The sequence below is a fragment of the Hyperolius riggenbachi genome, chromosome 10 (assembly GCF_040937935.1).
Source record: "Hyperolius riggenbachi isolate aHypRig1 chromosome 10, aHypRig1.pri, whole genome shotgun sequence".
Taxonomy (NCBI): Eukaryota; Metazoa; Chordata; class Amphibia; order Anura; family Hyperoliidae; genus Hyperolius; species Hyperolius riggenbachi.
In genome coordinates this window covers 134,020,590-134,034,446 of record NC_090655.1, presented here as the reverse complement: position 1 = coordinate 134,034,446, position 13,857 = coordinate 134,020,590, and the positions used below count along the sequence as shown (strand labels likewise).

Sequence of the window (13,857 nt, the reverse complement as noted above, 5' to 3'; positions counted from 1 at the left end):
CCAGTGTACATCTTATATGTATGTATTCATGCGTTTGTTAAATGTTTTAAGTCTTTTTCTCATAGTACCCCTTTTAGTCAGCTGACCTGACCATATGCTGCATAGTCTGATAATGGCAGGTTGCTGCAAATGTGATCAGAAACAGAAGGACTATTTTCAACAAAATATTCAAACACTATTTAAAGTTTTGCACAGAAGAATAGACAGTAGCTTCCCTTGCATGTGTTTTTGTGTTGCTAATAAAAGTCTGCCTTATGGTAGTCTTTGTTACTATTATACTTTTAGTTAGGGCAAGGTCTCTGTGTAACATCCTGACCATGTCCACCCAAAAACAAAGGCAATGTGTGTTAACAGATATTCATAAGGGAAGAGAACATGTGCCTTTCATATAAAGAAAAGCCTTAAAAGCTTCCATTATTTTTAAGGACAGTCTGTCCACACGTCTTTTGTGTGGAATACATCATAATTCACAATGCACACAGTTGTGAGTATTGCACATATTATTTTAGTTGGTTATCTGGACTTTGTGTGTGAATGTCAAAAGCAGCTTGGTGAGACTGAATAGCAGTCCATGAACTGTCCATACTCCTCCCCCAGATCATCATCACCAAGGATGGTTGTCATGGAGGAGTTGACAGGGGGCAGCATCAAGTTTTTTTCCTCTAATCAAATGTTTGACACTGCCCTTAAATGGGGGAGGGGAAATGGGAGGAGACAGAAGAGGAGGTTGGCAATGGCCAACGTCAGGTGATTGATCTGCGCAGAGGACGATATTCCCATCCTGCTGGTAGCTCTGTACCTTGTGACTGATTTTCTAAATGGGGGATGGAGATGTTTGAGAACAACTGCATCAAATATTCAGAGTAATAGGATAATTCAGCTGTACTAACAATGAAAAATCTGTGAGTGAGGTAGGGCTTTAATGGACACAATGTTCATTTCCAAATGACTATATTTCTGCACATACTGTGTAAGTTTCCTGCCATAGCCTTTATGAAGGGTTTCATGTTCTCTGCTGGACTTGATCCCTCACTACTAATCATCCTTTGACCTGAGTTTATGCAGTTGGGGACTGTCTAGAAGATCTGTATGGTGAAGTCTGTAATATATAAAATTAGTTTTTGTTGCATCAATACACTATAAAATATATATAAAACGTGATCAACTCCCATATAAGCCTCCTCCCCACTATAGCCCCCTCCATAGTATAAATAGCCAGATGTGCCTTTAGTATCAGGCATCTTCCCTACTCAGTATAAATAGCCAAATGAGCCCTCTGTATTAGGCAGCTGCCCATAGCCAGATGTACCTCTGTATTAGGCAGGGACCCCCATAGCCAGATGAACCCCCTGTATTAGGCAGCCCCCCCATTACCAGTTGTTTCCCCTGTATTGGACATCCACCCTGTACCCAGCTGTGCCCCCTGTATCAGGCATCCCCCCTCTTAGCCAGATGTGCCCCATTTTTGATCAGCCTTCCTGACGTGCAGCAGTGTCGTAGCTAGAGTATTTGACACCTGGTGCTGATTATTTACAGATCCCCCCCCCCCTCCCCCCCGAAAAGGAGTGAGTGCGGCGCGCAAAGCACACCACAGTGAAAATGGGTGTGGCCATGACATGGGCTAATTGTAATGTAAGGGTGAACTTCTGAGGAAGTGCGCTGAGTTTCCTCCCAAAACACAGTGAGGCAAAGTGGCCCTAAAGGAAATTAGACAAGATTCCCCAAACACATAAGAAAGCAGTGTTTCCCCCATAATGTGGTGGAACTGGAGATTCGCATCATGGATGTACAGTCAATAAATCTGCAAAAACTGTGTGATGCGATTATGTCAATGTGAGCCAAAATCTCTGAGGGATGTCATAAGAATAAGGCAGTTCAAAAGGCAAAAAGGGAACTCTATCACTGATATGTATGTGGTCTGAATATGTACTTGATGCACGTTTTGTATACTCTAACTCATCTCTCTGAGCCCCTGATATAGTTGTTTCAGCTTTATTTGAAAAAATGGAAAATGCTAAATAAAAAGTAAAAAAAGGGGGGGGTCAAACTCAGTACTATCAAGATGTACCTAATAAAGTGGCTAGCAAAATGTATACATTTTCCTGTCACTGTATTTCTTTTGGTTTGTTAGCATACCATTAAGTAGCCTCAAATGCCAAATGCTGTAACAATAAACCCCAAAGTAGCACATGCAGTCACTATGACCATCAAATAATAAATGCAGCAAATGTTACCTTCAACAATGCAATGTGGCAAACATTACCTCCGACACATGCAATGCAAAAACTTTAACTTCCACACATGCAATGAGACAAACTTTACCTCTGACACATGAAATGCAGAGAACATGAAATGTGGCAAACATTACCTCCCACACGTTAAAATTCAGTAAACATTACCTTCCACATATGAAATGCAGCAAACATGTGAAATGTGGCACACAGTGCCTCTGACACATGTGAAATGCACATGCATTACCCCACATACTGTATATGTAATACAGCGAATGTTACCTTAGACATAAATGCATCAAACTTCCCCCCCCCCCCCCCCCGGCTGCTACTGGAGTGGGAGGGTGACACTGGATGGGGAGGAGGGTGCCATTTGGTGGGGAGAGGGTGACACTGGGTGGGAGAAAGGTGTCACTGGGTCGGGAGGAGGACGACACTGGGTGGGGAGGAGGGTGCTACTGGGTGGGGAAGAAGATGCCACTGGGTGGGGAGGAAGTTGCCACAGGGGTGGCACTGGATAAGGAGGAGGGTGGCACTGGGTAAGGAGGAGGGGGTAGGAGAGTGCCACTGGGTTGGGAGGAAGGTGCCTCTTGGTAGGAGGAGGATGCCACTGGGTGGGGAGTAAGGTGCAACTCGGTGGGGAGGGGGGGAAAAGGGTGCTACTGGGTGGGAAGAGGGGGTGCCACTGAGTGGGGAGGAAGGTGCCACTGGTTGGGGGTAGGAGGGTGCCAATAGGTGGGGAGGAGAGTAGTACTGTATGAGAGGAGGGTGTCACTGGGTGAGTAGAGGGGTGCAGGGTGCCACTGGGTGGGGAGGAGGGCGACACTGGATGGGAGGAGGGTGCCACTGGGTAAGGAGGAGGGGGGTGACACTGGTCGGGTGCTGTATTGCCTCCCTCCTCACTCCTGTGTACCCCTGCAGTGCCAGTGAGTAATCTGTTAATGAAGGGGGGGGGGGGTTAGATCTCATTCCTCCCTCCCTCTCCATCGCCCCCCCCCCCCCCCCCCGTCCCTTTGCAGCAGTGCATTTATCTCACCTGCTCTATATGTCCCGTCAGCTGGCTCCTTTCCATTTCCTGTTTACTAACAGGAAGTAGAGTGGAGCCCACCGAGATGCATAGAGCAAGTGAGATAAATGCACCACTGTTGCTGCACCTGTACGCTGCAAAGGAGGGGGGGGGGCATGAAGAGAGAGGGAGGAATGATGTCAGCCCCCCTCCCTGCATCCACAGATTATTCACCAGCTGCATAGTTGTGGCTGTAATTTACCTGAGGCTGGTGTCTCCATCATTTCTGCTGTGCAGGGACTTGATTTGTCACCCCTACCTTGCTAAAGGGGGGGGGAGGGGTGCTGGGCCACCCTCCCCGCCCCCCACCCTTACAACGCCACTGAGGTGCAGTAGATACTCTGTGGGGGCAGGTGTGGACACAGCCTCACATAGCTGACTCGCGTATAAGCCCAGGGGGGACATTTCAGCACATTTTTTTCCCGAAAAAAATGTGGGTTATATGTAAGTAGTGTATATACAGTATACAGTAACAATAAAAAGTATGTGATCCCTTTGGAATTATATGGATTTCTGCACATGGTCAAAAAATTTTATCTGATCGTCACCTAAATCACAATCAGTCTGCTTAAATTAACACAAATCGGGGGCAAACTCAGGAATTTCAAGGGAGGATTCCGGAAAGGTCTCCCTCAGCCACGCACAATACAGTATAATAATATGGTAGGACATCATGCTGGATACACAATGCAATTTCCTGTACCGACAACGGGATCAATCAGGAGCAGTTTGGATACAGATAATAATGAGGACAGCCGACATTGCTAATGAAGGGGAAAGTGAAGCATTCACACAGCAAGGCACAAGGCTGTGCTCATACCTGACTTTGTTAAGTTCCCCAGAACTGCTCCATGCTCTGTACACACGCTGCTGCTCCATGCTCTGTACACACGCTGCTGCTCCATGCTCTGTACACATGCTGCTGCTCCATGCTCTGTACACACGCTGCTGCTCCATGCTCTCTACACACCCTGCTGCCCCATGCTCTGTACACACCCTCCTGCTCCATGCTGTGTACGCACGCTGCTGTTCCATGCTCTGTACACATGTTGCTGCTCCATGCTCTGTACACACGCTTCTGCTCCATGCTCTGTACACACTCTGCTGCTCCATGCTCTGTACACACGCTGCTGCTGCTGCTCCATGCTCTCACTGCTGCTCCATCCAAAGTCAACTGTAGCAGGGAAAGAAAGGGGGTGGTGATGTGAGCTGCAGGATACCTGCAGATATTCTGGTGTCACAACTTGTGCCTGTCCCCAGACACTGCACCGACCCTGGTCTGAGGGGGGATTCTGGGCGGCTGTAATCCCCCCGCATTTACCAATGCAAATAATTAAATGTTTCCATGTTTTTATTGAACACACCATGTAAACATTCACAGTGCAGATGGAAAAGGTATGTGAACCCTTGAATTGAATAACTGGTTGAACCTCTTTTGGCAACAATAACTTCAACCAAACGTTTCCTGTATTTGCAGATCAGACGTCTACAACGGTCAGGCATAATTTTTGTCCATTCCTCTTTACAGAAGTGTTTCAGTTCAGCAATATATTTGGGATGTCTGGTGTAAATCGCTTTCTTGAGGTCATGCCACAGCATCTCAATCGGGTTGAGTTCAGGACTCTGACTGGGCCACTCGAGAGGGCGTATTTTCTTCTGTTAAAGCCATTCTGTTGTTGATTTACTTCTAGCAAAAATACAAAAGGAGGGGAGCACCGTCAGCAAAATGAGAAACCAGCATGCCTAAGTCCCAACCCCAGTGCCTCCTTGGGAGCACAGACCATATACTTCTATGCTTTGGTTTTACAATTTACTTCAATGCTTTGGTTCGTTATCCTGTTGCAACACCCATCTTTTGCTGAGCTTCAGCTGGTGGTCAGATGGCCTTAAATTCTCTTGCTAAATTTGGGAATTCATTTTTCCTTCAATAATAGCAATCCGTCCAGCCCCTGATGCAGCAGAGCAACCCCAAACCACAATGCCCCCACCACCATATTTCCCAGTTGGGAAGAGGTTTTGATGTTGGTGTGCTGTGCCTCTTTTTCACCACACATAGCATTGTGTGTTTCTTCCAATCAACTCAACTTGGTTTCATCTGTCCACAGAATATTTTGCTAGTACTGCTTTGAAACATCCAGGCAGGGCCGGCCCGCTCATGAAGGGTGAAACGTTTGCCTCAGGTGGCAAACTTCTAGGGGCGGCACCCGCCCGTCCGTGGGTGCGGGGGGGTCGGCCGCCGAGCCGGAGGGGTAGCGGGCAGGACGGGGGTATTGGGCCTAGCGGTGGGGAGGGGGGTCGGACCCCCCCTCCCTCGCCTGGGTCCCCCGATCTGCGCTCCCCTCCAGCTGTAATAGGAAGCAGCCGATGCCCAATCGTAAGAGGCACGGGCGGGGAGGACTCCCCTTATCCGCGTTCCAGCGTGCACTCCACTGACGTCACTTCCTGCATTGCCGTCCACTTACAATACAGGGGGGGGGGGATGGAACGGCGGCGGCAATTTTTTTTTATAAATTTGCCTCAGGCGGCAAAAAGTCTAGGGCTGGCCCTGCATCCAGGTGCTCTTTTGCAAATTTTAAATGTGCAGCAATGTTTTTTTTGGGACAGCAGTGGCTTCCTCTGTAATATCCTCCCATGAACTCCAATCTTGTTTAGTGGTTTACGCATCATAGATTCGCTAACAGCGCTGTCCTCTTGCAGTCATCTTTACAGGATGGCCACTCCTAGGGAGAGTAGCAGCAGTGTTGAACTTTCTCAATTTATAGACAATTTGTCTTACCGTGGACTGATGATGATCAGCAAGGCTTTTGGAGATACTTCTATAACTCTTTCCAGCTTTATGCAAGTCGACAATTCTTAATCGTAGGTCTTCTGAGAACTCTTTTGTGTGAGACATCATTCACATCAGGCAATGCTTCTTGGGAAAAGCAAACCCAAAACTGGTGTGTGTTTTTTATAGGACAGGGTAGCTGAAATCAACTCCTCCAATCTCATCTCGTTGATTGGACTCCAGCTGGCTATCACCTCACTCCAATTAGCTCTTGGAGACGTCCTTAGTCTTAGGGGTTCACATACCTTTTCCACCAGCACTGTGAATGTTTACATGGTGTGTTCAATAAAAACATGGGAACCTTTAATTATTTGTGTGGTATTAGTTTAGGCAGACTGCAAACTTGTGACTTAGATGAAGATCAGATCACATTTTATGACCAATTTGTGCAGAAATCCATATTATTCCAAAGGGTTCACATATTTTTTATTGCTACTGTATACTTATCATGCACTTGTAATGCTCTGGCTACTGATTTTCTAAATCACTCACTTGGAACCTGAGAGGAATGCAAGGCGAGGCAACATTGACTTTTCTATGAATCTTCCAATTTGTACTTTATTGCATATGAGGCAGCAAGAAAGAATTATAGTGAAACAGGCAGGAATCACAAGGAAATGGCCCGTTTTGGCTTCAATGCATCCCTTATCACAACAGAGTTATTTTCAACCGTATTTTTCCAGTCTTTTGGTTTGCAGTATGATTTCAGTATCCGTTTTCTGTTCAGCTGGGAATGTGGAAAACAACTTCCAGTTGGCTCCAGAAGGAAAACTGATTGTCTTGAAGAACCTGGACAGAGAGAAGACCCCAAACTATTCTCTGATAGTGAAAGCATCAAGCAATAAAAATTGGTCAGCCCGCAAAGCAATGAGGGCAGCCAGGATACAAAGCTTCGATCCCAGCACAGATGCAACCTTGCAAGAAGTAAGGATCTATCTGGAAGATATAAACGATCAGCCACCTAGATTTACAAAAACTGAATACACTGCAGGTAAGAGATGTTAGATGGGATTTATAATAAGCAAACTCATGACAGAAATTATTTCCCCCCAAAAATGGATGTGCCATGTACGGTATCTAAATGAAGATACAGTTTTGATGGTATATGCAATTTACAGTATATAATATATACATATTCGGGTAATCTCATTTATGTCTTGTTTTTTGTTTTTTTTCAGGTGTTGCTACAGATGCAAAAGTTGGCTCTGACCTTATTCAGGTTCTAGCAATAGATGCTGATGTGGGCAACAACAGTCTGGTGTTCTACAGCATCCTGAGCATTCACTACATCAAGCAGAATTCAAATGACTCTGTCGTGGTGAAAAATATCTTTGTTATTGGTATGGGAATTATTTCTACTCAGCAAAATCTGTCACCCAAGATTGCTAGTTTTGCCTGGTTGCGGGCACCAAGATTGCTACTTGTTTTGCCTGGTTGCGGGCATATTGAAAATATATGCTGTGTTCATATGCCACTCAGTGATTGCAATGGCAGGCGATTGCCATCAGTATTCACAGCTTTCCAAAACACTTTCTTTGTCATTTAAAACACACGCTCACACACTCTTCCCTCTCACTCCCCCACCCCTCTGGATTAAAAATTTACCTGAGCAGTCCCATTTTTTTTAACATGTTGAGATAGCTTTGAGTTTAGTTCAGAGCATTCTGAATTGAATATTGTCAGTTTTCAGTAGCTGAAGGTTTTCTTATAAAGTAAACTTGTTCTCAAAGCTCAAGGTTTATTATAGATTTTATTTTCTTGCAAGCAGTGAGATAATGTTCGAAGAAGGTTATGTTTTGAGTGCTATATGCATTCATTTTCATGGACATGTAAACCATGGTATTGGGTTTAAGATTTTTTTTTCTAGAACTATCTATTGCACTTCAATAAAGTTTAAAAGTAAACTTCACTGAAAACTCCTATTTTCATTTAATATTGTTGCAATCACCTTGAATCAATTTCTGGTCTTTAGTCGATTATTAAAATTCAGGTTAAAGAGTAACTGTCAGGCTGCAGAAGCTAATTTAAACCTCTATTCTCCTGTGTTAAACAGTTTAGAAGGAAGCTCAAAAGCCATTAGTGAAGATAAAAATCTCAGTTACCTTTGATGTGTGCTTATCAGCAAGTCTGTTATAGACCCATAAAGACGCAAGCCGCAGCTAAACTGCAAAGCATTCTGGGGCCCTCCCCTCGGCTGCTAATGAGACGTTACAGAAGCTTGTAATCAGTCTAGCTGTGTAGCACTGATAAATCTCGGGGCAGAGTACTCTGCAGGAGTCAGCTATTGTTCCTAGCCACATGGCTCATTAACCCTCCTGGCGGTTAGTTGTTTTTGCCAAAAAGGCAAAAATCCTTTTTTTTTTTATTTATTTTTTTTGTTTCATGTAAAGCTACCAGAGTGGTAGCTACATGAAACACCACTAGAGGGCGCATGTGTCCCTCTAGTGCGATCGTCGCCGGCATCAATAGCAAACAGGGGAACGCGTATATAACGCGTTCCCCTGTTTGGCTTCTCCTGTCGCCATGGCGACGATCGGAAGGACGTCATGGACGTCAGCCGACGTCCTGACGTCAGACGCCTCCGATCCAGCCCATAGCGCTGCCCGGAACTCATTGGTCCGGGCAGCGCAGGGCTCTGGCGGGGGGGGGGGGGGGGCCCTGTTGCGCCGCTGCGTGTGGTCGATCGCCGCAGAGCGGCGGCGATCAAGCTGTACGCGCGGCTAGCAAAGTGCTAGCTGCGCGTACAGCATTTTAAATGAAGAAAATCGCCCCACCAGGGGCTGAGATATCTTCCTGCGCGGCATAGCCCGAGCTCAGCTTGGGCTTACCGCCAGGAAGGTTAATATTCACTGCACACTGTGTTGTTCAAGTAGGAGCTTATCTGTGATCAGGAAGCAGGCAGGACATGACGACACATTTGACAGAAAAACATGGAGCCTGCCATGAGCTGTCAGGAGCATCTATCTCTGCATATACTATATACAAATTCTGTGAAATCCAAACGTGGACAGTGAAATGCATATGTAATGTAAGTACAGCCAATCTTTAGCTACTGATATATGTGTTTATTTTCTCTGAGACCTTATACCTAACAGCTCCTCTTTAAGGCTTCTTAAAGAACAAGCGACACCCATGCTAACCTAGAAATAAAAAACACATATATAAGTAGATAAATACTAGTTCTACTTACATAACATATGTATTGTGCTATCCACGTAATGATTCCTGTGAATTTTATAAAGGAAAAGCAGAAAATCCTATTCTAGGCAGTGGCCATCTTGCTAAGCTAACACTGACATCATATCCTCCCAGACTCTTGTTCCCCCCTCCCCCTCCCTGTTCTTGCTAATTGTGTATTCATTAGCTGCCCTCCTCCCAGAGTCTTCAGACACTCCCACTGAAGTGTATACTAGGAGCTGTGCACTCTCTTTTTTGAGCAGGGGATCGTGTTTCAGATAGGCTAGGCAGGGGAATAAATGGAAGAGGAGGAATATATTATAGATAAAAAGAACCCCCAGCATTCAACTGTTTGGCACTGACTACTAAAAGGCCAGTGCTCCTAAAGTATGTGATCACTCCAAACCATAACAGCAGAAACAGTTTTGCAAGTTTTGAATGCAGGATTAGCATATTTATCACTTAATACACTCAGACCATTTGCTGTTTAAATTTGATTTTCATGGTGACACTACCGCTTTAATGTCATTCAAATAATATAGGCAGTAAAATTGCAAGTGCTGGTGCCACTTGCAGAGTCCAGCTGTGAAAGCAAGACCCTTTTATTAGACTTTGCAAGGAAAGAGTTTAAGTGCCAGAAAATGTAACCTTTGGAGTTTGATGGATATAAGAAGCAGTAAGATTACCAGACATGGTGGACCTCACCAAAAACTGGCATATACAACTACAGGAAATAACCAGCGTATTGCAGTATGCCACAGCATACATTATTATTAATGATTTATATAGTGCTAGCATCTTCTGTGGTGCAGTACAACAGCATACAGGGTATAACAAAACAAAGTAAACAATACAACAGTTAAAGCTAATGGGAACCCATATGTAAATAAAAAAAAGTCAGATACTCACCTAAGGAGAGGGATGGCTCGGTCCTAATGAGCCTTCCCTCTCCTCTCCCGGTGCCCTCCGTGCTGCGCTGGCTCCCCCGTTCACATCCCCCGCCGAGGGGACTTCGGAAGTATTTGGGAGTCGAGTCCTCCCGAAGACAGGCGGCTCCACACTGCGTATGCACGAGTGCATCATAGAGGGAGCGCGTGTGCAGTGTAGAGCGGCCCGTCTTCGGGAGCACTCAGGCTCCCGAAGCATTTCCGAAGCCTCCCTTCGGCCGGGAGACAGTGGCATTTGACTGAAACGGTCGAATACCGCTATGGGGGAGCCAGCGCAAAAGCGGGGAACGGGAGAGGAGAGGGGGTGCTCTATGGGACCCAGAGCTTCCCTCTCAGGTGAGTATCTGACTTTTTTATTTAAAAACGGGTTCCCATTCATTTTAATACAAGACAGTGGTAGAATACCGCTGATGCAGTGAACAAATCAACTACACAGGTTGGGAGGTATGCACACACATTACACAGCATTGTGAGACAAAAGGGAAAGAAAGTGCTGGTCTTACAGGTTTAAGGTATAGGACAGTAGGTAAATGGAAGCTCTGTATGAGATGGTAGAAATGGTGGTCCTAGGTAGGAGACTATGCTTGCCTGTAGAGGTGAGTTTTCAGATTGTGACTAGCAGTGGCTGGTTAATCGCTCTGCCTCTATTACACAGGAGACCAGGGTTTGAATTTCTGCTCTTCCTGTTCAGTAAGCCAGCACCTATTTAGTTAGGAGACCTTGGGCAATTATCCCTAACACTGCTACTGCCTAAAGAGCACATACTAGTGGCTGCAGCTCTGCCGCTTTGAGTCCAACAGTGCCCTATAAATGTTCTGAGTCTTGTCTGTGTCTAAAAAAGGTGAGTGGCAGATATGTTAAGGGATGGTGTTCCAGAGGAGGGGAGTGAGAAGAGGTGACAGGAGAATATTGTTAGTAGAGTGGAGACTGTGAGAATAAGGACCATTACCGGTATACAAATTTGTGCTGTTCATCTGTTCATTAGCTTGAAGCATGTATGGTGTTCTTGGATCACCAGTTAGGGCGGTGTGCTCCTGAGGAATTTAATGTGTTCTCAGTGGCCAGCCAACGCATTTCAGGGATGTTTTCCTTAAAAGCGTCTCTAAGGTTGGAGAACCTTGAGTTCCAGCAAATTGCAATAAAAGCTATTATGCAGTTAATAAGTTCATTTTTATGTGTTTTTACTTATGCCTTTCTATGTCTTTACAGGCAATGTGGATGGCGTTATCAGGACTTTTGACCTCTTTACTTCATATAGCCCTGGATACTTTGTGGTGGACATCATGGCAATTGATCTGGCAGGCCACAATGATACCGCTGTTGTAGGAATCTATATTTTACGCGATGATCAGCGATTAAAAATAGTTATTAATGAGATCCCTGATACCGTTCGTAAGTTTGAGGAGGAATTTATACGCCTTTTATCCAACATCACAGGAGCCATTGTCAATACAGATGATGTACAGGTAACAGCCAGCAGATACGAATAACATTAAATATCGGATGAAAACGTTGCCTTCTTAAAACTGAAGGTATTTGTAAATATACACCTTCATGCAAGTAACCATGTGCTCCCATAATGCATCACTTCACCTAAATAACTGAACATGCAAGTCGTTTCATTATGTCCCCGGAAACGTTAAAATTAACAGACCTAGGTTAATGGGAAGAACACACACTTTTAGATTAGATGGTAGAATCATTATATTATTTTGCATATATTCTATGTTTAATGAAACATCCAGAAATGTCATGAAAATTGTGCTTAATGCAAAAAAAGCTACAAAAGGCAGTTTGTATAAATGACATAAATAAGACTATATTCTTCCCATAAGCAAATAATGAGAGTAACATTGAACTCTGCAATGTAAGTGATTTACAAATGGCAGCAAAAAAAAATGTCTTCTGTAGCACTGCATTGACTTAGTAAGCTCAGTATCTCACAATAATATTTATTGATTATCAGAGTGAAATCTATGCAAATTGCCACTTTGCATTTCAGGGTTTTTACCCCTTAAAATTCCTGACAATTTTGGCATTTTGGCTGTGTCACAATTAGTACAGTACAGCAAATCAAAGTCTAGGAAAAGTACCCGTATTTTTTGGACTATAAGATACTCCTGACCAGAAGACGTACCTAGTTTTAGAGGATAAAAACCAAGGGGAATAAATAAATATACTAAGCCTGATGCATCCATGGCGAAGGGGCAGCTTGTGTCCCCCTCTGTCCTCCGTTTGTCCCCATGTCCTCCTCTGCATGGGCACAGTACAAAAAGTCCCCAACATTACGGTGAGTTGGAGGTTTGTATTGGCAGCATTCACAAGTCAGAACTCCCTGCATTTGGACTATAAAATGCAGTGACGTATTTCCCCCACTTTTGGGGGAGAAAAAGTGAGTCTTAGAGTCCAAAAAATACAGTAATACCTTTTAATGACTAACTGATAAAGTTAAATTATGCAAGTGTTTTGGGATCTAGTCCCCTTCTTCAAAAATCAAGGATCGGCCTGAGGTGTATGGGCAGGCAAGAGATCTCTCTCCAATCAGATTTGATCAGAGATAGATCTGTCTCTTGGTCAATCTGCCCATACATCATCTGATGTATGCGCACCTTTAAGGTATCTATCAATGATACAATCTTGATTGTACAGTTTTACCAAATATATATAGTAGAGGGGTAAATGCAGTGAATATACTTTGAATGGATATTTTAGGAAGTCTATTTATATCACACAGAAGTGGTAAGATTTGTACACTCAAGACTGTATTGATGAGCACCTTTAGCTCCTACTTGCTTAGTAACCGAGTGTGTAGTCGTTGCTCTTCCTAGGATAATCAGACCTGGTTTCTTTAACTTCACTCTGAATAATAAAGATCTGTTCAAGGATTCGTAGCAGCATAACAAAGTAATCTGGACAGGTACTCTTAGCTGCTTTTGGCCAGGCATTCTGAAAAGTAACAGACAGCACTGCAAAATTTACCAGATAAGGCTGACAATTCTGAGAGCTCAAGCATGTAATACTCTTCTACAACTCATTATTTTAATATACTTGTTTTTCTCTTTTCTTTTTTAGTTTCATGTAGACAAAAAGGGTAGGGTTAACTTTGCACAGACTGACATGCTGATTCACGTTGTAAATCGTGACACCAACAGAATTCTCGATGTGGACCGGTAAGTGATCTGTGTCTTTTAGACACTGAAGTGAGGTTGTGCAACTATCATGCATCATTTTATATAGTCCATTTCACTAAAGATAAATAAAATATATTTTTTTCTTTCAAGAGTTATACAGATGATTGATGAGAATAAAGAACAATTACGGAATCTTTTTCGCAATTACAACGTCCTGGATGTCCAGCCAGCAACAACGCCGGCTGCTGCACAAGACATGTCTGCCTTACAGGTCTAGTGATCATTTTTTTATTTCTATTTTGTTTTTATTTTAGTTTACTTTTTTTAGATGAAATATCAGTACCAAAGGTACTGCACACTTGCAGACTGTGTCACACTGCGGTATGCTTCTTCGCCACAAGGGCCATACAAGTCGATGGAGGCTTCGGCAGTTCACGTAATGCACGTGTACATGAAGGGAGCGCAGTGTGACGCCGCA

At 44.2% G+C, this 13,857-nt stretch overlaps 1 protein-coding gene and 1 long non-coding RNA gene across 10 annotated transcripts in view; one reads left to right on the top strand and one right to left on the bottom strand.

Annotated features, from left to right (window-relative positions):
• The window catches only part of LOC137536155 (uncharacterized), a 138,494-nt gene that overhangs the window by 39,586 nt on the left and 85,051 nt on the right, over positions 1-13,857 (bottom strand). For 2 of the 4 annotated variants that reach the window (XR_011024531.1, XR_011024533.1), the window contains one exon: positions 6,659-7,060. The exons of 1 other annotated variant lie outside the window; for it this stretch is intronic. This is a non-coding gene — a long non-coding RNA (uncharacterized lncRNA). Of the gene's footprint in view, positions 1-1,027; positions 1,100-6,658; positions 7,061-13,857 lie in introns of those variants that run through there. One more of the 4 variants, XR_011024532.1, reaches the window with a different exon arrangement.
• CDH23 (cadherin related 23) overlaps positions 1-13,857 on the top strand; it is a 1,682,716-nt gene that overhangs the window by 1,631,470 nt on the left and 37,389 nt on the right. For all 6 annotated transcript variants that reach the window (XM_068258239.1, XM_068258230.1, XM_068258228.1 and 3 more), the window contains 5 exons: positions 6,852-7,115; positions 7,303-7,464; positions 11,458-11,714; positions 13,321-13,418; positions 13,530-13,650. In XM_068258239.1, coding sequence (XP_068114340.1) covers positions 6,852-7,115; positions 7,303-7,464; positions 11,458-11,714; positions 13,321-13,418; positions 13,530-13,650 — 902 coding nt within the window. The remainder of the gene's footprint in view (positions 1-6,851; positions 7,116-7,302; positions 7,465-11,457; positions 11,715-13,320; positions 13,419-13,529; positions 13,651-13,857) is intronic.